Genomic DNA, 20568 nt, shown 5'->3' with positions numbered 1-20568 from the left:
ACATTTCTATAATTATAAATTAAGAATTATTTTATAAAATATTTGTATTTCATCATATAATACAGGTTAATGGAATAAAAGTATAGTGTTACTGTGTTTTATGTTCTTGTTTTTATTATTTTACATTCTTCATTATATTTGTATCTAATTTTTTCCTCTGTCCTTTTCATAGTTGTTTGAGATTACAGTGCCACTGTCTCAAGGGCCTAAGCCAGTTACAATCAGTGTTGCCAATCATACATCTTGCCGATGCATGTCTAAGCTTGATGTTTACAGACAAGTTCATTCAATCATTAGACGTTCCTTGCCATCAACCCAGTCCCAGTAAGTATACAAGACCTTTTTGTTCATTCTTTGATTCTGAATCTATAACTTGACTTGAAAACCTTGTTATGAATTTCAATATAAATACTACATGTTTTTGTTAAATAAAGGTTAAGGGACTCATAATCGAAAGAGAAAAACATCCAAAAACAGTCCTAAGTCGGCACTTGATCGAACATTGTCAAAATACGTCCAAGTGCCGATAATGAAAACGGGTTTTGGACGTATTTCTAAATGACCTAGGCCTTCATAGTGCCGCTGAACGACCAAAGTTAAATGGAGCGTTTCAGGAGGAGTGTCGAGGGTGGGAGTTGGGCGGGACATGGGCTGGCTTAGACTTAGTCGTACAGCATGTATAACTGAAAGTTATACAGCCCAGCATAGACGAAACTTGGACATTGTGACTCGGTGGTGTCCACTAGAGGTAAGGGTTTAGGAATGGGTCACGCTCACGTATCGAGTCAACACTGATTTTGCAAGTTAAAGTTTGCTCAAGTGTTTTGCTCATGACTGTATTTAAAATTATTTATAACCCGCCTATCCACAAATCTAGATGAGGAACAAAATAACATACAAAATATGCTTAAAAAAAAAACCCTCACAAATCAGCATTACAAACAGAAGAATTCAAATATTCTCAGAGTTTGAACCAAAAAAACACTCATACAGCAGAGTCTTCAACCCTTTTCTAAAATACAAAAGCATAGTAGTCTTAGAGACATTTGGAGCATTGAGATAAAGCAGCAGATTTCTGTGTCTCAATGGACTTGGAGGATGAGATGCATGGCGTCAGCATTTACAAGACAAGCTTGTTTTGTTGTTTTGTTTTTTTTTGTTGCATAGAAGTTTTTGGACCTCTGTTAGATTACAAAAGTTAGTTGCTAGCACTGTCATCTTGCTATAGGGACACTAGATCATCTGCTGTTCTATTGTCCTTTGATACTCAACTTTTGGAAGTCAATATGGGGACAGATTAATACCATACTGGAGTCATCAATTCCATTGACATATGATGTTGTCATATGTGGGATGATATTGCATCTTAAACCCTCATTGGTCAGATATAAATGTTGGCTTTTCCTTATTATGACCAGGATAACCATGCAAATGATTATTCGTAATTGGAAAAATTGGGATCGCCTTAGTTTTACTTTTTGGTGAGCGAATTTATGCTTAAGTTATAAGTATGAGAAAGCGAATGCTGACATGCTAGGGCATACTAAGATATTTAAATTAGTTTGGGATCCATTGATGTCTTTTGTGGATTCGTTATAGTTGTCTTTTATCTTTATTTTCCGTTGTTTTAGCAGGGGAAGGTGGGAGGGGGGTGTATATCTTTTGTTTGGTATTATTCCCTGATGGAAAATGTTGGATGGGAGAGGTTTTTTTTATTTTTTTATATTGATACTGATTGATTATAAGTGCTTATTATGATTATTAATATCCGTATGTATATTGTTTTGCACTTTTTGTTAGCTTTGAAAACTTAATAAAGATTTAAAATACAAAAGCATAGTAGTTTTGCGGAAAGATAAAGGAAGGGCATTCCAAGCATTAGGCCCTAGACAGAGAGCATTGACTTATGATTACTCAAAAGTCACACCTAAAGACAGACTTATGATTACTCAAAAGTCACAGCTAAAGACAGAACTTCCAAACAAATTTTGGCAGAGGACCGTAACTCACGTGAAGGACGATACCACTGTAGCAAAGAACGAACACTCAATGGACAGTTAAATGGGCTTGATTGCTCGAATTTAGATTGAAGGTGATCAGATATATTAGATCAAGATATAATTTAGATTCTAAAGATCTCAGCGATGCAAACGTAATATTACAGTTGTAGTCTTATTTTTAATTCATTGAAAAATTTTAGAATCAACTTCTTATGCTAACTAGAAAAGGTTACCTATCTGTTCTTACTGGTAAGTGATTTACTATACTCGCATATATGTATCCCATTAGAAGGGAGAAAGTGCATGACTTATGAAAAGGGGGAATTTTTCAGCAACTGCAGTTAATGGATTTGTAGTATTATGTGATATAAAATGTTGACATTTTTGCAGCTATTGAGATTATCATTATGTTTTTACTTTTCTTTGAACTGACACCTGAAGTTTTAAAGTATTAGGCAAAAGACATTATCTTATTATAAATGTATGTATAATATTTACTTGTAGCTAACCACAAGCTATATATATATAAAATACTGTTGTTAATATAGAGTATTATAATTAAGTAACATGAAATCAAATTATTATAGAACTAAAGCTGGCTTTTACAAAGCTGTGGTGGAGGTTTCTACAGTGCGCCAGCAAGGTAAATGCTCCGACAATTAGAGAATTCCTATCGCAGCTTTGTAAAAGGAGCCCTAAATTATTAGTAGACGGTTAATCTATTTATGTTGAATATGCTACAAGCACATTAGAATAAGAATTTAACTAGATGTTAAATTTTCCAATGATCTGAAGTACTGAAATGAGAATTAAATAAATGTGATCTCGAGCTTCCAGACACCCATATTGTATATGTGAAGTTGCTATTTGAGAGCATGGAAACAAAACTATATACACTGATAATCCATCTCAAATATTAGGATTTACTTTTCCTAATTCAGTTTGTCTACCAAAAACACTGATAGGCTTGTTTTTCATCTCTGACACTGGTTTAAACATATCAATGAGTCACCTTCTCTAGTGCCATTCCATTGTGGCAACTAGCAATGGGACTTAAAAGTTAGTATTAATAATACATCAAACCATAGGAAGCAGGCACAGCTAATAAAAAGATAAAAAAAGAAGTGTAGCAGAGAAGTTAACTGATTATAGCTCTTTACTTTGAAGACCATTTCAAAGTATCAGAATTTAAAGGATATCTTATACATATACTGTACATATAAGATAATTGAAAATTATCATGTTCATATTATCATAACCTAAAGCTACCCCTCTTTCAAAGAATAATAATATTTATAATTTACATAGTATAAGTGCAAAGTGAGAGAGAGGACACACAAAAGTATGAATACTGGATTTCAAGGGTATCAACTTTATTAAAATGGACATCACTGTAAGGAGGAACTAAAAGGATTGACAATCTTTGTGCAGTACAGGGTGAGGCAAAAAAAAAGGAACCCTTTACAGCTTTTGGCTGTTTTCTCAGCAACTGCTTGAAATTTCATTGTGAAATTTTACAGCTTTTTGATGTTACTTTCTATGTCAGTGTATCACAAACTGTGTGCTACAGCAAGATTCCAGGTGTGCCTTGAAAAAGATGAGTCAGTCATTGCTGACACCAGCACTGTGCCTCTCTTCCTCTCTGCCCCCCCTCCCCCGCCCCCCTCACCCCCCCACACACACACACTGGAGGGATTTCTAAATCCTAGCAGTTTGTCTGGGTTTTGGAAGGCCCCCGATCTCAGGGCCGAGTCTACAGGTCCGCTGAGCATGCGTGGACATCCACAAGATGATGTCACGCATGTGACATCACCGGTCAATGTCAGCGCATGCTCAGAGGCCCTGTAGACGTGGCCCTAAGTTTAGTGTGCCACAGCGGAAAAAGTTTGCAAGACACTGCTCTATGTTAATGTGTGGAGTAGAATAAGAATATCATTAAACACAGTGAAGTTACAAACTTTTTTGTGTGACCACCCTGCAATTTTTAAATGTTCCAAAATTTTTGCACTGTAAAACTACCATATTAAAAATAAAAAAGGGGAGGGAGGTACCAGCTTACTGTTAATGATGTTATAGTAACATAGACTTTTGTCTTGGAAGCAATGTTGGTGACCTATCACAAGCTCCACCCCAAACTGCAAATAATCGTTGAACTCAAGGAGGCACTGCAGATAATGGGACAGCCTGCCACAGGGACTGATTGACAGTTGTTAAGAGCTTCCTGTGTTGAGAAGGCCTGTTAAAGCTCGAAGGGGGGGGGGGGAGTGGATATTCTGAGGATTCACAGTGACTGGAAAATTCTAAAACATTGTTAATTGTATCGTTTGAATGATGTTATTGTGCTATGTTTTAGTTTCAACATTTTTAATGCACAAAAACACTATATAGTAATGCTAAAATGTCAGTAACATCAACATAGCTTAAGATAATTACCGTATTTTTCACTCCATAAGATGCACCTCACCATAAGACGCACCCCAAATTTAGAGAAGGAAAACAAGAAAAAAACCCCATTCTGAACCAAATTGTATACTAATATATACCCAACACCTTTAAATTCTGTCCCAGCTCCCCCCCCCAATCAATCATCATTTTTACATACCCCCAGCACCTTTAAATTCCATTCCAGCCCCCAATCAATCATCATTTTTACATACCCCCCACACATTTAAATTCAAACCCAGCCCCCTATCACCTTTAAATTCCGTCCCAGCACCCCCTCCCCAATCAATCATCATTTTTACATACCCCCCCAACACCGTTAAATTCAATCCAAGCCCCGTTAAATTCCATCCCAGCTCCACCCCCCCACCCCCGGCAGTACCTTTAAATGTTGGAGGTAGGTGGAGGCTGCCTGCTGCTTGTCAAGGCCCGCAGCGCACAAGCGCGCTAATGTCTGGGCCCGGATACTTCCCTAATTGGGCCGGTCGCTGGTGCTTCGCAGGGCTGCTGCCTGCTGATTACCAGCATGTCAGGGCAAGCGGCGCACAAGCGCACTGATGCATGGGCAGGCGCCACTTCTGAATGGCTACCTGAGCAGAACTGAGGCAGGCAGGTCCCCTTCCCCCCCCCCCCGTTACCTTTTTTTCATTCTGTCACCCTCCCTCACTAGATGCGGCTGTCTGGTCCCTGCAAGCAGTGATGGCTAACGCGGCTCGTGGCTCGATTCCTCATCTTTTCCCTGGCAGGCAGCCTCCCCCTCCCCCCCATTACCTTTTTTTTTCATTCTGTCGCCCTCCCTCGCTAGACACGGCTGCCTGCCTGGTCCCGGTAAGCAGTGATGGCTGATGCAGCTCGAGTCCTCTTCTTTTTCCTTGCAGCGGAGCGGCGCACAGGGCTGCCTGCCTGGTCCCGTGCCACTTCCCGCGAGACTGTTCGTGGGAAATGGCGCGGGACCAGGCACCCAGCAACTGTGTGCCGCTCCGCTGCAAGGAAAAAGAAGAGGATTTGAGCCGTGTGAGCTATCACTGCTTGCCAGGACCAGGCAGCCGTGTCTAGCGAGGGAGGGCGACAGAATAAAAAAAATAAAAGGTAACGGGGGGGCCTGCTTGCCTGCTTGCATGCAAGGGATAAGAAGAGGAATCGAGCCACGAGCTGTGTCAGTCCTCAGTGCTTGCCGAGACCAGGCAGGCAGTCTAGCGAGGGAGGGTGACAATGAAAAAAAAGGGGGGGTTGTATATTCACTCCATAAGACGCACCCTTATTTCCACCCCCTTTTTGGGGATGGAAAAAGTGCATCTTATGGAGCGAAAAATACAGTATACAGTGCTCCTTCGGTCATTCGTGGTCGGCGATTCACGGACCCAGTCATTCGCAGTATTTTCTGGCTGCGCATGACCAGGAGGAGAGGGTAGCCAGAGAGGCAGGAGAGGGCAACCGGAGCGCCGGCAAGTGAAGGAAATCACTCGCGGTATGCTCCGACCGCCTCTTCCTGCACTAAAGTTGGGCCTCACCAATCAGGAGCTTCTTTGACACGCAGCTCCTAATTGGTGAGGCCCGACTTTAGTGCAAGAAGAGGGGGTCGGAGCATACCGCGAGTGATTTCCTTCACTTGCTGGTGCTCTGGCTGCCCTCTCCTGCCTTTTATGGAAAGTGGAGGTAAAGTCCCTTCAAAGAAGAGGCAGTGTGCATCTATGGGGGGGAGGGAATATTCAAAAAAGTAATTTACCTGTGCAGATGGTTATTTAGCCAGGCAAAAGGTCTTATTGAAAACTGCCTACCCTACAGTTTCTGTATTTTCACAGAGGCATTCCCAAGGGCAGCGTTAGGAGAGGAAGCTGCACTGCACATAGTTCAGGATTTTCAAAACTATCGTATTCGCGGTTTTTCAAGATTCGCGGGGGTTCCTGGAACAGAACCCCTGCGAATATCGGGGGAGTACTGTATAAGTCGAAGACAAAAAGTCCACTATCCTGTAATGCCTCGAATGCAAACTCATTGACCCAAACAGGAGATAAAAAGTTAGTCACTCCAATTACTTAGCTGAATGAAAGTGCTGTGGTCAAACAGTAACAAGGAGAGTCGAGCTGCTTTTCAACTAAAGACAAAAGTTAAGGTTCTCTTTCAACACGGCTCAACCCAGCAGGGTTTCAGGACCAAAGCCCCTTCCTCAGCAACCGAGCAGGCCAACACAACTGTAGGTCAGAGTAATTCCAGGCAGGCAAGGCAAAAGGGGTTTTTGCTGTAGTAACTGTAATCCTGAACATCATATATTATTTACTAGAATTTTTCAGCCTTGCTGATTGACCCGCGCTGCTCCCGATGCTCATAGAGTTCCTATGAGTGTCGGGAGCAGAGTGGGCCATTCAGCGCAGCTCTGCGCTAAAAACTGCTAGCGCAGTTTGATAGAAGAGGCCCTAAATGCAAAACATATGTAAATTCACCACACCACGATGCCTATTTACACAAAACCAAAAGTGAATGCTATACCGAAAACCATCACAGAAACACTCTAACTTTGTATTATAACACCTCTGCAGAAGCTCATGTAAACCACTCTGAACTGACTCAGCCAGTCATTAATAGCAGTATAGAAGCTTTCAATGAAGATAAACTATTCCAAGAGATCAAGCAGACTGTCTTTGTTTAGCTCATTGGATCAATGCCTGTGAAATACTGGGAATATAGTGATTGGTATTCAGCAAGGCTGTCTCCACATAAAAAACAAGTGTATTTTCAGTCACTGTTTCCATTTAAGGAGATCCATTGAATATGAAGTCCTAAACTTAAAAGATAACCTATCTGTTTAAATTAGATAAACTAAAATGCATAGCAGTTGAATATCAACACTCTGCAGTTAAGTTTATCCCATTAATCCCCCCCCCCCCCCACATCTCAGAAACTATTAAATCTAATCCATTTCTATCCATATAACTTTTGGCCAGAAATTTTTTTTTATTAAGTTTTAAATTTGTACATCTTAAAACAAGATCAAAAAAAAGAAATAACATCACCAATCAGGTAAGTGAAAACAGCCCAGGATTTTCAGTTCTAACAGATGAAGTGATGCATTCCAAATTAAACCACATACATTTTTTAAAATATTGGCTTCAAACCTTTCAGTCTGTTGTAAATTCATTTTGAAGAAAGCATGCACAATAGTGGCTAGGTATTCAGGAAACCCAATTTTCAGATGCGATTTGCCACCGAGATATTAGGACCGCCAAGGATGAATGAACTCATTTCTTTTCCCACCATATCAATTGCTACTTGTAAAAACAGTCTGTGAAGTGCAAGCTGTGTTATCTATGTTAATATAATCACATAGTCAAAATCAGCCTGAGCTGAACATATCAACCTGAATGGGCTATAGAAATTTTAAAAATGTGTGTTTCTTTAACCAATAAAGTAAGGAAACGATGAACTGGAAACCATGAAACAGAAATAGTTCCAAAAGAACTTAAAATTCTGTGCTTTAATTATTTGTCTTTAACCTGGAACAAAAATTAAGGGGTCAATAGTCAGTGATTTAAGCAGGCAGGAGAGGATTGGAAAGTAGATAAGGGCTAAGATGTAGCATGCAAGACATTAATATAACTGTCAGTATGTTCGATACAAACTGAATGATTTAAAAAAATATTTTGCCCCCAAGCATCCTTCCATAAAGTGGTGTAATAGGAGCACAGTCCCCTTTCCTTGGCAACAAAATAAGTATGTTGCTTTAATTAGTCACCCATGCCAAATCTGTAAATCTCTTTATATATACAATGACCACACAGTATAATACATGCTTAATAGTGAACGCTCAGACCCACAACTATATCACACAGTATAATACATGCTTAATAGTTGTGGGTCTGAGCGTTCACTATTAAGCATGTATTATACTGTGTGGTCATTGTATATATAAAGAGACGTACAGATTTGGCATGGGTGACTAATTAAAGCAGTGTTATTATTATCACCCTTTTTGTGATTATAATTCCCTCTCATAATAAGTTTAACAAAATAAGTATAAAATAAGGTGCCTACCTCATTCTGCCTCTTCCCCCTTAAAGTTGTTGCTCTTTTCCTTGTTAATGCAGTTCTGGACAGTGTTTGAGTGGTCCCTTGCAAGAAATTTATTCTGGGTTCTAAGCATGGCACTACCCCCCTCTCTCTCCCCCCACAAATAAGTGTCCATTCCAAAAGAGAAGAGATTTGGTCATCTACTGTACTCCAGCATCTCACACATGACTTGGTTGGAGTTCATCATACCTAGCCACTTCTTATTACCTCTCCAGTCTCAACATTTTGTTTAGGTCTTTCAAGAGCCTCCCACAATGTGATAAACAAAAAACATGTTACAGATGCTTGTAAATAGATAATGTTTAGTTGAAATGGCCAACCTCCTTAAGAAGTGTGCAAATATTGTGTACTTAGCTGCAATAGTAAACCTAGTATTATATGTGTATATACAATACAGAATTTGGTATAAATGTATGCATATGAGTAGGGTGATTGATGTGCCGGTAACATAAGTAGGATGATGGACTATGGCATAATTATGCCGGTATTAATAATTCTGTATTGTAACACTGCTACAGAAGCCCATGTAACTCTGTAATAATAATAATAATAGCACAAAGACTCAAGTACTGTGAACAACTGATATATCGAATAAACACTTTCACAAAAAATATAAGAATGATGTCTACTAGATGTCTATGGTTCCTTGCAAGGAACCATAGACATCTAGTAGATGTCTTTCTTATATTTTAGTGTTTATTCGATAATAATAATAATAATAATTTATTTCTTGTATACCGCTATACCAAAAGTTGGAAGCGGTTCACAACAAAAAATACATACAATCAATGTCTAAAATACAGAATAAACAGTCGATATCTGAATACAATAAAAAGTCAGTAAAGGAATGCATCTGATAAAATCAATAAAAGTTAAGACAATAGAGGAGTTAAGGTATAGACCCCGGGTATTGTAACACCTCGCAAAAGCCCTGAATATGTATATCCTAGAGGAAAAGAGGGGCAAGGGAGATATGATTCAGATATTCACATACTTGAAAGGTATTAACATAGAACAAAATCTTTTCCAGAGAAAGGAAAATGGTAAAACCAGAGGACATAATTTGAGGTTGAGGGGTGGTAGACTAAGGAGCGATGTTAGGAAATTCTTCTTTACGGTGAGGGTGGTTGATGCTTGGAATGCGCTCTTGAGGGTGGTGGTGGAGAGGAAAATGGTGACAGAGTTAAAAAAAAGCTTGGAATGAACAGAGAGGATCTCTAATCAGAAAATAGGTATATATTGAAGAAACTAAGGCCAGTATTGGGTAGACTTGAACAGTCTGTGTCCCGTATATGGCCATTTAGTTGAGGACGGACTGGGGAGGGCTTCACTGGCTGGGATGGTTTAGATGGGCTGGAGTGAGCTTTGACGGAGATTGCAGTAGATAGAACCTAAGCAAACTACCAGGCAGAACTCTGGGTTTCTTACCCAAAAATATCTAAGAAAAAGGATCATTTAAATTAAATTATTAATTTATAGAGCATGTACGATTGGGCAGACTGGATGAACCATTCGGGTCTTTATCTGCAGTCATTTACTATGTTATTATGTAACTCTGTGTTGTAACACCTCTATAGAAGCTCATGTATTGTAATACCTTTACAGAAGCTCATGCAAACAGCTCTGAATTGACTCCCCAGTCATTAGTAGTGGTATAGAAGCTCACAATAAACAATGTACCTCCAGTCTTCTTTATAGGTCTCCTGCCTTGAAGAGACCTGAACAGTTTTCTTTCAGGTGCTGTCCCTTCGTTTCCTTAGGGATAACATTCACCACCAGAATGTATTCACCAGTCAAACACCTTGCATGAATCCTGAACTGCACAGTTCTCTCTTCTCGAACCTTCAGTTCTTTCACTTGCCTGGCAGCGGTGGTCATAAAAATAGTTGTAGTTGCTGTGGCGGTTCCTTTTGTTAGAAAACTAACTTTACTCAGCAACTGTGCATCTATTCAGGTCCTCTGCAAGGAAAATGTGGTGCATAGTTCCAGAACCGGGATGCTGTCTCAAGCTCCTACTCTGAGCTAATCTGTCTTTGTGGTCTCCTCAAGCTTGCTAACTGGCATTCCTTGTACACATCATTGGCATTCCTCTGGGCTTCATCCAATTCACTTTTAGTTGGGGAGGTCACTACTGCCATCAGACACACATGGAATACTCTCTTCTGGTAGTTTTGCATGTTCTTTTCCCCATCCTCCTCCAATGGAGGCAATTGCGGCCATTTTGTGTGACACTATGGTCATTTTTGCAAATTTTTCTTCCATCTTCAGCTGCTACTCTGTTTTTTTGGTGTTCTGTGCCTCAAGGTCCCATGTTACTGAACACCATTTGTAAGGTATACTTTATCTTGGGCCAATCTGATGGTTCATACCACCAAGGACAATCAGAACATTTATTTTCTCCAAGTTCATATCCCAATTTCATTCAGCGCATGGACACTTCCTTCAAGGTAGCAGGTTCTCTCTGCTGTGTGTGTAGCAGGGAGGGAGGTGATTTCCCTTCAAGGCCAGGGTGTAGATTGCCCTTTCACCATAAATACTCAGAGTGTAATATGGAATACTCCAATTAAGTTTACTGATGACTGATCCAAAACATAAAGAGCAATTCTGTAAACTAGGTGCCTGCATTTACATGTTCTTTGTGCTTAATTTTGTACCAGCACTTATGCTTGTAAGTGTACCCTTACCTTTGCTTAAGCAACTAAACTAAACTAAACCTTGGGTTTATATACCGCACCATCTCCACGAATGCGGAGCTCGGCACGGTTTACAGGAAGAAAGATGAGAGAGGAACTACAGTGGAGAGATTAAAGAGTTAGGTGTAAAGGGGGACGGTGAGAGGTCTAAGAGGGGGGAAGTGTTACAGTTTTGAGAATAGCCAGGTTTTTAGGTGTTTGCGGAAGAGTTGGAGGGAGCTTGAGGTTCGGAGAGGGGAGGTGAGGTTATTCCAGATCTCAGTGATTCTAAAGGGGAGGGATGACCCAAGTTTGCCTACATGGGAAATACCTTTTATGGAAGGGAAGGATAGTTTAAAAATTTGGGAGAATCTGGAGGAAGTAGGGGTTGGGGAGTTCCAGGATAGAGGGATAACGGCAGGAAGGATGCCATGTAGGATCTTGTAGGCCAGACACGCACATTTGAAGTGGATCCTGGGGATTACTGGGAGCCAATGGAGCTTAGACAGGAGTGGTGAGACGTGATCAAATTTGCTTTTCGCGAAAACAAGCTTAGCTGAAAATACCATGTAGGGTCAGGTTGGATTTTTATCACAGTATTTTTTATCATTGTACTTTTTTAATTGAATTTTTATGGTTTTATATGTCAGTGTTTAATAAATTATCTCCAGAACATCTGTATCCACAGTTTTTGTTTTTGTTTTCATTGGTGGATTTTTTTCACTGTGGATCATTTTTCTTTGTTATAAAGAAACTACAGTCATTAGAAAATACAGCTTTAAGGCTGGAATATTCAGCTAAAAGATTTGATAAAGAATTTCACCTCTATATATTAAGTCCCATTGGCTGCCTATTCAGGCTATGATTTAAATAAGTATTTTTTTTGCTTAACATTTTATATGGGTTAACTCCTCAATATATGACTTCATTGACAGCCTGGTCTTCTCTTCAGGGCTCTTTATGCTCAAAAGATAGATTGCTTTTATTCTTTCCTGATGTAAAAGGGATAAAATATAAATAGGTTCATAAGACTGACTAGTTTTCCTTACCAGTATAATGTAGTTAAGATTTGAAATGTTCTTCTAGAAAGTTCAGAATCATTGCTATGAACATTTTACATGTCTTTTGAAAACTTGGTGATTTAAAAATTGGTATTGTGACTTTGTGGTGTACAGTAAATTGAGATTTTGTAGAATGTTATTCGTTCTCCGTGCTTGCCTGGATTTTAGGTTTAATTTTTACAATTGTAAGCCACATTCAACTACTAGTGGTATATGTGGGAAATAAGAATATAGTTAGTGTTAGTGTTCAAATTTAAATCACTTCAGCCGAATGCAAATAATGTATTTGGGGGCCAAAATGAAGTGAATATAAGTATTAGTACAGCCCTAGATGGGACCAAAATTAAATTATTTTTGATAAGCCTATGGTAATTTCTAACAGTTTGCATGCTTTGGTGCTTCACTAGCTTATGTGCTTCCATGTACAAAAAGTCCCTCATACTATATAATGTGTTTTCCTGGCAGAAATAATTTTGAGAGCTTGCCAATAAGTTCTGTTGTCATTCAGATCCATTGACTCTTTGATTCCTAGGTGCCATGTGGCAAACAGGACCTGTCCAAGGAATTATGTCTGGAACAGCCACATTTGTAAATGCTTAACACAACAAGACTTTGGCTTTTCTTCTCATCTCGGAAATCCAGGTGAACAGTTTATATTTAATGACAATATTGCATGAGGTAAAACACTTTATAGTTTATAAATCTTTCCTTTTGGCTAAGTCTTAATAATAATATTATAATTTATAACTAAAGAAGCATATGATCAAGAAACTGTTTTATTTTACTTTAGTGATTATGATAAACATATCAAGGGCCTCAAAATAGTACCTGGCGGGGACTCAAGTTTGAGACCACTGTTCTACAGTAATATACTCTCTTAACCTTGCTTACAAAAAAGGCTGTTGTAATTGTGCTATTAAAAAAATATATATAAATATATATATATATAATCAATGACAAGTTATTAGCAAAAGATAAGCCATAAAAAACATTGCTTAGTTAAATCAGGGGATGTTTGCCTGAAAATGTCAAATTGATGTTTTAATATATTGTAAACTACTTTATTGCTTTCAAGGAGAAGTGGTATATACAATAAGAATGACAAGAAATAAAAGAAAACTTGCTTTCTGTCTGCTGATTAGTTTTGTTCTGGTTCTCTAGATAGTGAAGAAGGATTCCATGATATTTGTGGACCTAATAAAGAGCTTGATGAGGAAACCTGTCAGTGTGTCTGTAAAGGAGGGCTAAGGCCTTCAAGTTGTGGACCTTACAAGGAACTGGACAGAATGTCATGCCAATGTATGTGCAGAAACAAACTTCTTCCCAGCTCCTGTGGACCAAATAAGGCATTTGATGAGGACAAATGTCAGTGTGTATGTAAAAAAACCTGTCCCAAGCATCAGCCATTGAATCCTGCAAAATGTATCTGTGAATGTATAGAATCTACAACCAGATGCTTCTTAAAAGGAAAGAGGTTTCACCACCAGACCTGCAGGTGAGAGAGAATATTTTGGCATTAATTTAATCATATTACAGTAATGGAATAAAAAAATGTAATACCCATACGATCTGTTCAGTAAGGTGGCCGGAGTTCTACCTGCTGCTCTCTGCAGGTCACATCCTTTTATGCTCTTCTTTAGGATTGTACCTACTGCTCCAGTCCAGATGGTATTTTTAAAAAAATCTGCCAAAATACAGCCTTTTCTAAAATAAATGCAGGAATGCACATGTATGTACAGGCTACATGTAGCAAAAGCATACATCAATGTGTAAAGCAAGGGTTTCAAATGTCAGTCCTTAAGGGCTGCAATCCAGTCAGGTTTTCAGGATTTCCCCAATGAATATGCATGAGATCTATTTGCATGCACTGCTTTCATTGTATGCTAATAGATCTCATGCATATTCATTGGGGAAATCCTGAAAACCCGACTGGATTGCGGCCATTGAAGACCGACATTTGACACCCCTGGTCTAAAGCATCAATGGAGACAACTCTGCAACATGCATATCTAAATGTAAGTACTTAAACATGTAAGCTGCTGTTTCAGATCCACACAAATGAGGTGGAGATGACCAGAGATTGTCATGATACTTTATTGTTCAAACTCAAATCACTCAATTGACTTGACATGAATGTGTTTCGGCCTTATGCTCTGCATCAGGAATCTATAAATGCAAACATACATCAAGATTAGAAAATAAAAAATGCAACATAAATTTATCGTATTATAATCACATAAAAATCAGGTACATGATAAAAGATGAAATACATAATGAAAAATAAAGTACATAAAAGGCAAAACCCTAAAGAATATGCATCTTACTTGATGGCGCGATGAACATATAAATGAAAAATATAACCATAACAAAATATGCTTACTCATTTGGGATCTTGCCAAATACTTGGATATAGATTGATCATGGTTGGAAACAGGGATATTAGGCTTGATGGACCTTTGGTCTGTTCCAGTATGGCAGCTTTATGTTCTTACTATCACTTACAAATAAGGATACCCCTGCCATGGAACTGATGTGACTGTGCAGGAACATTTGGTTAGGCTATTTGTTTAAAGGCACATAAATACAAGCTTTGTCTTTTTAAAATAGGTGCAACATGCACTGTATACCTAAGTGCCTTCATAACTTAGGTACCATTTTATAAAAATTTCCTCTTGATCTAACAAGGCAGGAAAATATGAATTATTGATTTACCAATGGAAAATTTAAACCTTGCCACTGCAGATAGTGTGATTCTATAAAGATTGGGTTAGTACTCTGCAGGGATGCTTATTTTCTTAAAACTTTTTTTTTTTTAACCTAAAATTTAACTCTGGAGTACTTTATTGGAAACTATGGTATCCAATGAAATTTAGCTGCTGTTAAGCATTGTCCATGCTTTATTTTGAACTAATTTCTACCAGCCAGAATTCTGATAGTAAAAATTTAATAGGTTTTTTGTTTTGGGTTTTTTTTTTAAATAGAGAAGTTACCTAGTGGTAGAGCTGCTGCCTCTGCACCCAGAGGTTGTGGGATCAAATCCCAGGGCTGTTCCTTGTGACCTTGGGCAAGTCACCTAATCCTCCATTGCTTCAGGTACAAAATAAGTACCTGTATATATGTGAACTGTTTGAGTGTGGTTGAATAACTACAAAAAGGTGGCATACAAGTCCCAATCCCTTCTGTTCCCTAGTACATGTGATAAACTTTTTTTTATTTAAATTAAGGTGGGTTTTTGATAAAGTTCCTTAAGCACATGGAGAGTAATTCTGTGAGAGCATCTATATTTAGTGCCTATTCTATAAAGAAAAGTAAGTGCTTACCTTTCTTTATAGAATCCTATATAATACCCTTAGCGTGCATGTGCACTTCAATCTTCGTGGCTCCGTACGTCCGTAGTTCCGTGGCCGACAGAGAAATTGTAAAGCATGCAGCGCATGCGCGTTTGGCACGTGCGCGTGTGACAATTTGCTTCGAGTGGCAGTTTAACCTAATCCAGCAGCGGTTACTGTGTGCCTGTTGCCCTTCCCAACACAACGCGTGATAAAAAGAAAAGGTAGGATGGGGCACAATAATTGACAGGGAGAGAGATTTAAAGAAAAAAAACTGACGGGACATTGACAGACTGACAGAAATAGAGACACACACACTGAAAGACAGGTAGGTGGGAGTGAAAGACACACACTGAAGGACAGGGGGCCAGGGAGAGAGATTGAAAGAAAAAAAAACAAAAAACCAGACAGCGGAGAAGGAGAGAGAGAGAGACAGAAAAAAAGACAGACAGCAAAAAAAGACAGACAGACATACAATGGCCAAGGAGAGAGAGAGACAGAAAGACAGACACAAACATCTATTCTAGTTAATGTAACAGGCTTAAAAACTAATCTATAATAATAAAACCCTAGAGCGTGCATGCGCTCTTGAAAATTTGCGATTCCTGGCACCGTGAGGTGTGCTTCTGTGGCAGTATTCTATTTGACACCTCACGGCGCTTGCAGGGGCTGGAGGAGCGTGCGGTGGCTGAAGGCGCGCGACTGTGCTCTCTCCCTGCCCGCGTCCTTGGCGCGTCACCGCCCGCCCTCACTCACCACCTGCCCTCACTCGCGCAACTGTGCTCTCTCCCTGCCCGCGTTCTCGCTGCATCACCTCCCGCCCTCACTCGCCGCTGATCCTCCTCTTCAGAACAGCCTGCGAATGTGGCCGGCTTTAAAGAACCTCGCAGGCCGCTCTCCAACCTCAGTAGCATGCTCCCTCTGACGCACGGGATTGCGTCAGAGGGAAAGTGCTACCTAGTTGGAGAGTAGCCTGCTAGGTTCGCTAAAGCCGGCCACCACGATCGCAGGCTGCTTTGAAGAGGAGCAGGCCAGAAGACACCAGGATGGAAGAAAGGTAAGAAAGGGATCAATACCGGGAGCCAGGGGGAAAGGGAAAGGGGGCTGCTTTTGGGGGGAGGGGTGTGCTGGGGGAGACAGAAGGGACCATGGAGAGATAGGGAGAGGGAAAGGGGGCTACTTTGGGGGGAGGTGTGCTAGGGGCAGACAGCTTTGCTCTGGGGGGGAAGACAGAAGAGGGCCATGGAGAGACAGGCAGAGGGAAAGGGGGCTGCTTTGGGGGAGAGGTGTGTGCTGGGGGCAGACAGCTTTGCTCAGGGGGGAGACAGAAGGATACAGACAGCAGCCAAGGAGAGAGAGATAAAGAAACACAGACAGACAGACAGACACATCTATTCTAGCACCCGTTAATGTAACGGGCTTAAAGACTAGTACTAGCATAAACAGTTAAATATTGTGAGCATTCATTCCATACACAAGCAGGGATGGGGCAGGGATGGAGATAAACTTTGTTCCCATGTCATTCTCTAGGTGCCAATTTCATGAATATAAATATCATAAAATATATTACATTTTGTAATCATCAAAGAATTTGATATCAAAATATATTCTAAAAGTAACACATATCCTGAAACAAATGGGTTAATCAAGTTATCTGTGAAATAAGAAATTTAAGCATTATAATATTTGCATGACATACAATTTAACTCTATTAGAAGTCGGAGTTGGAGTCAGCACATTTTCACTGACTCCGACATCACAGCCCCAAAATTGTTTCCGATTCCACAGCCCTGTTTGGATGGGGGAGGGTTTTGGAATATCAGCCACTTTAAGAAACCCTTTGTTTGCTATTAACATCAGGTGGAAACTGGGTCCAAAGTTTTCACTTATTACCTGGGTGGAGGTGTACTGAGCACATTGTACAAAAGAAAACAATTTTTATAAGCAGAATTTTGATACTGTTTTTTGCACTGCTTGTTAAGTTAGCAACATTTGGATTTAAAGTTTTAAATGATATAATTGGTGACTATGTTATTACTACACTCAGCATTTGGAGGATATAATTTGCATTTGGAGGATATAATTTACTATAGCTGGAATGCTGATAGATTGGTAGATCTTCATAGTAATTATCTGTTTTGCATGATCTTTGTTCTTTGCCTCATATCAATATATATCCTACAGTAACTTAATATAAAGTGCTTTACAGTAATATAACACATGCTATTGCCTTTTTAACTCATATTAAGAGGTAAATAACACACAAGGCCATAACTCGCCTTAATAACTACCCCCACCCTCAAAAATGTAAGATAATCATTTTTGGAAAGAATGGCAAATCACTGTCTTACTTTTAAATGCAAAATATTAAAAATGTAGTAGTGATCATTATGTTCACTATTCTTTTATCTATTTTCAGCTTAAGAACTTTATTGATATTATAATACTGTAGATATAATATACTGAGAGGAAGAGTTCCATGGATTGATAAATTATGAGGTTTTGTAAATAAATAAGTTAAATATAATGGAATTATTATATAATCTTCAAACTGAAAGATTACTACATTCATCCTCTTGAACACAGCTGTGCTTTAGTTTTGTCAACAGTAAAGGTTTCAGGTGTTGTGATTCATGGAACTTCAGCAAGTTTACTCCCATATGAATTTTTTTGCATTATAGATTAAGGACTTTGTTTATGTGCCAAAATCTAGACTTCAGGTATGTTTCTTTAAAGTGTTACTAGACATCTGTATGCTTTATCATTTCTGAGTCCTTTGTTTTATTCTTTTTCAGTTGCTACAGACCACCTTGTTCAGGTCGACCGAAACGCTGTGACTCTGGATTGTATTACAGTGAAGAAGTTTGCCGCTGTGTACCCACACATTGGAAAAGACCACCACTAAACTAGTGATTAGAAGAAATCACTGTTGACTCTTTATGTGCATTTTTTCCAAAACAGAAAGGAAAAAAATACTGTTACTAGTATCTGGATCTATTTGTACACCAGAGAGTCTAATGGATGATAAAGACACAGGTATATCGTGTATTTCCATAGAAATACAGAAGAAAAGTATAGAATTACCTGTGGCTCATCTTCAAAAGAAACTCACTAAAGACTTTTCTGCCAGTGACCAAACAGCCTAGGTTTTTTCCTTGTGATTTTTTTTTTAATAATGACTATATAATTTATTTCCACTAAAAATATTGTGCCGCATTCCTGTTTATAGCAATAACAAATGTAAAGCTCACCATGATCATTATTTTTATATAATGCAAAGTATGTTTAAATAAAAAGAAAATTGTATTTTATCTTGTAAAGAATTTTCAGCCCACAGCTTGCTGTATTTCTGTTAATATGATAATATGAGAACTTAGGATAGTTCAAAAGGTGATTCTCAAAAATATGACAAAAGAATCCTAATGTAGGCTATAGGCCCTATGTAGTATGGTTTCACTTATTCATTTATCCATAAGAAATATAATTTGATTTTTTTTTAATGTGGATATAATTTTAGGTAAAGGCTGTTAGTTGTACATATTACTTAAAAATATCTGAATCACAGAAACATCAAATAAGGCCAGTAATATCAAGTTCGGGAAGAAGACATCAACAAAAAGAGTTGTCAGTTTCACTGGATTAAAAATGCCTGTTGTATCAAGGAGCAAGGGAGTTTCTCCACAGTTTCAACTCGTATATATTGAAGGTATTTATAGTTCTCTATTTGTCCAACCATGCCCTAATGAAATCATTATGGCTCCTGAATGTTATGTGGTATATATTTTATAGAGTTCCTTTAATTGGGTTCATTCTTTTATTATTGGGTATTCCGGGTGATATTACACCAACATGTATCTATATGCCCCATATACTCATGAACCTATTCACAACTTCCTCATCTTAACAGTAAGATATTCCTTCCCAAAAAAATCAATTTAAATATCTCCTTATGTAGCTTTAGATTAAGTCCTCTTGTCTCTGTAGATTATTGTGAACATATAGGTTGCTATTTTAAAGCATTTATACGGTCAATGGTGTTGACTTCAAAAATGATTTTATTTTAAATAATCTATAATGGTTTTCCTACATATAATTTTTGGATGTTTTATTCACAAAATGACCAAAATCATTTAGCCCAAAAAGGAGCGTGAAGTGGGAGGGGCTAAAAATGGAAAGAAATTCAGCCACTGAACATGTAAGAGTTCTGTTGAAGTGCTGATGGGTAAATAGCAAGTAGAATTTTTAATTTATAATTAGCCATTTAAGCCAGATTCTATAAATGGCACCTGCAGTTTGGCACCTTGATCGGCATGCCTAGCTGATTAAGGTGCCCATCTTAATTTTTTTTTTTAATTATCACACCTACCAGCAAGTAGGTGTGATTAGGGGTAGATTTAGGCATGGTCTGACTTAGGCGCACTCATTTAGGCCAAGACATCCCTGGCCTAAATGGCAGTACCCGTAAGGATTCAGTGCCTACTGGCGCCTAAGATTGCTTAGGCACTGCTAGATACAATTCTATAAACGGCACCTAGCTAAGGGTTGACAATTGTGTTCAATGGTACATAACAGGCACCATTTATAGAATCAGGGCCCTAGAGTTATATTTGAATTTTCAAAGCTGGCACTTCTCCAAGGTATTTCCAAGCTGACAAATGCCCAAGGTATAAGTGGAAAGCTAAACAGTGGTTGTTGGTACTGTTTAGGTTTTTGCCAGGGACTTGTGACCTGGATTAGTCACTGTGAAGATGGAATACTGGGCTAAATAGACTATTGGTCTGATCCAGTATGGCATGTTCTTACCTAATATTCAGCTCCTAGAAAGTAACATTTGTAACAGGTTGCCTAAGTACTATGAAGGCAGTTCTATAAATTGGTGCCTAGATGTACATGACTTGCACACATTTAAAGGTGACATTCATTGACATGTGCTTATGTGGACTAGGCTCTATACCAGGGGTGGGCAACTCTGGTCCTCGAGGGCCGGAATCCAGTCGGG

The 20568-nt window shown here is 38.9% G+C and overlaps 1 protein-coding gene across 7 annotated transcripts in view; it reads left to right on the top strand.

Moving 5' to 3' along the window:
• VEGFC (vascular endothelial growth factor C) overlaps nt 1-18854 on the top strand; it is a 182461-nt gene extending 163607 nt beyond the window's left edge. For all 7 annotated transcript variants that reach the window (XM_033942895.1, XM_033942902.1, XM_033942911.1 and 4 more), the window contains 4 exons: nt 173-324; nt 12773-12882; nt 13402-13735; nt 18365-18854. In XM_033942895.1, the coding sequence (XP_033798786.1) occupies nt 173-324; nt 12773-12882; nt 13402-13735; nt 18365-18479 (711 nt within the window). In that variant the 3' untranslated portion in view covers nt 18480-18854. The remainder of the gene's footprint in view (nt 1-172; nt 325-12772; nt 12883-13401; nt 13736-18364) is intronic.
• Nucleotides 18855-20568: the final 1714 nt, after the last annotated feature.

This window comes from Geotrypetes seraphini, chromosome 1 (genome assembly GCF_902459505.1).
Source record: "Geotrypetes seraphini chromosome 1, aGeoSer1.1, whole genome shotgun sequence".
Lineage (NCBI taxonomy): Eukaryota > Metazoa > Chordata > Amphibia > Gymnophiona > Dermophiidae > Geotrypetes > Geotrypetes seraphini.
The sequence above is the reverse complement of the archived record's forward strand: the minus strand, read 5'-3'. Positions and strand labels throughout refer to the sequence as shown.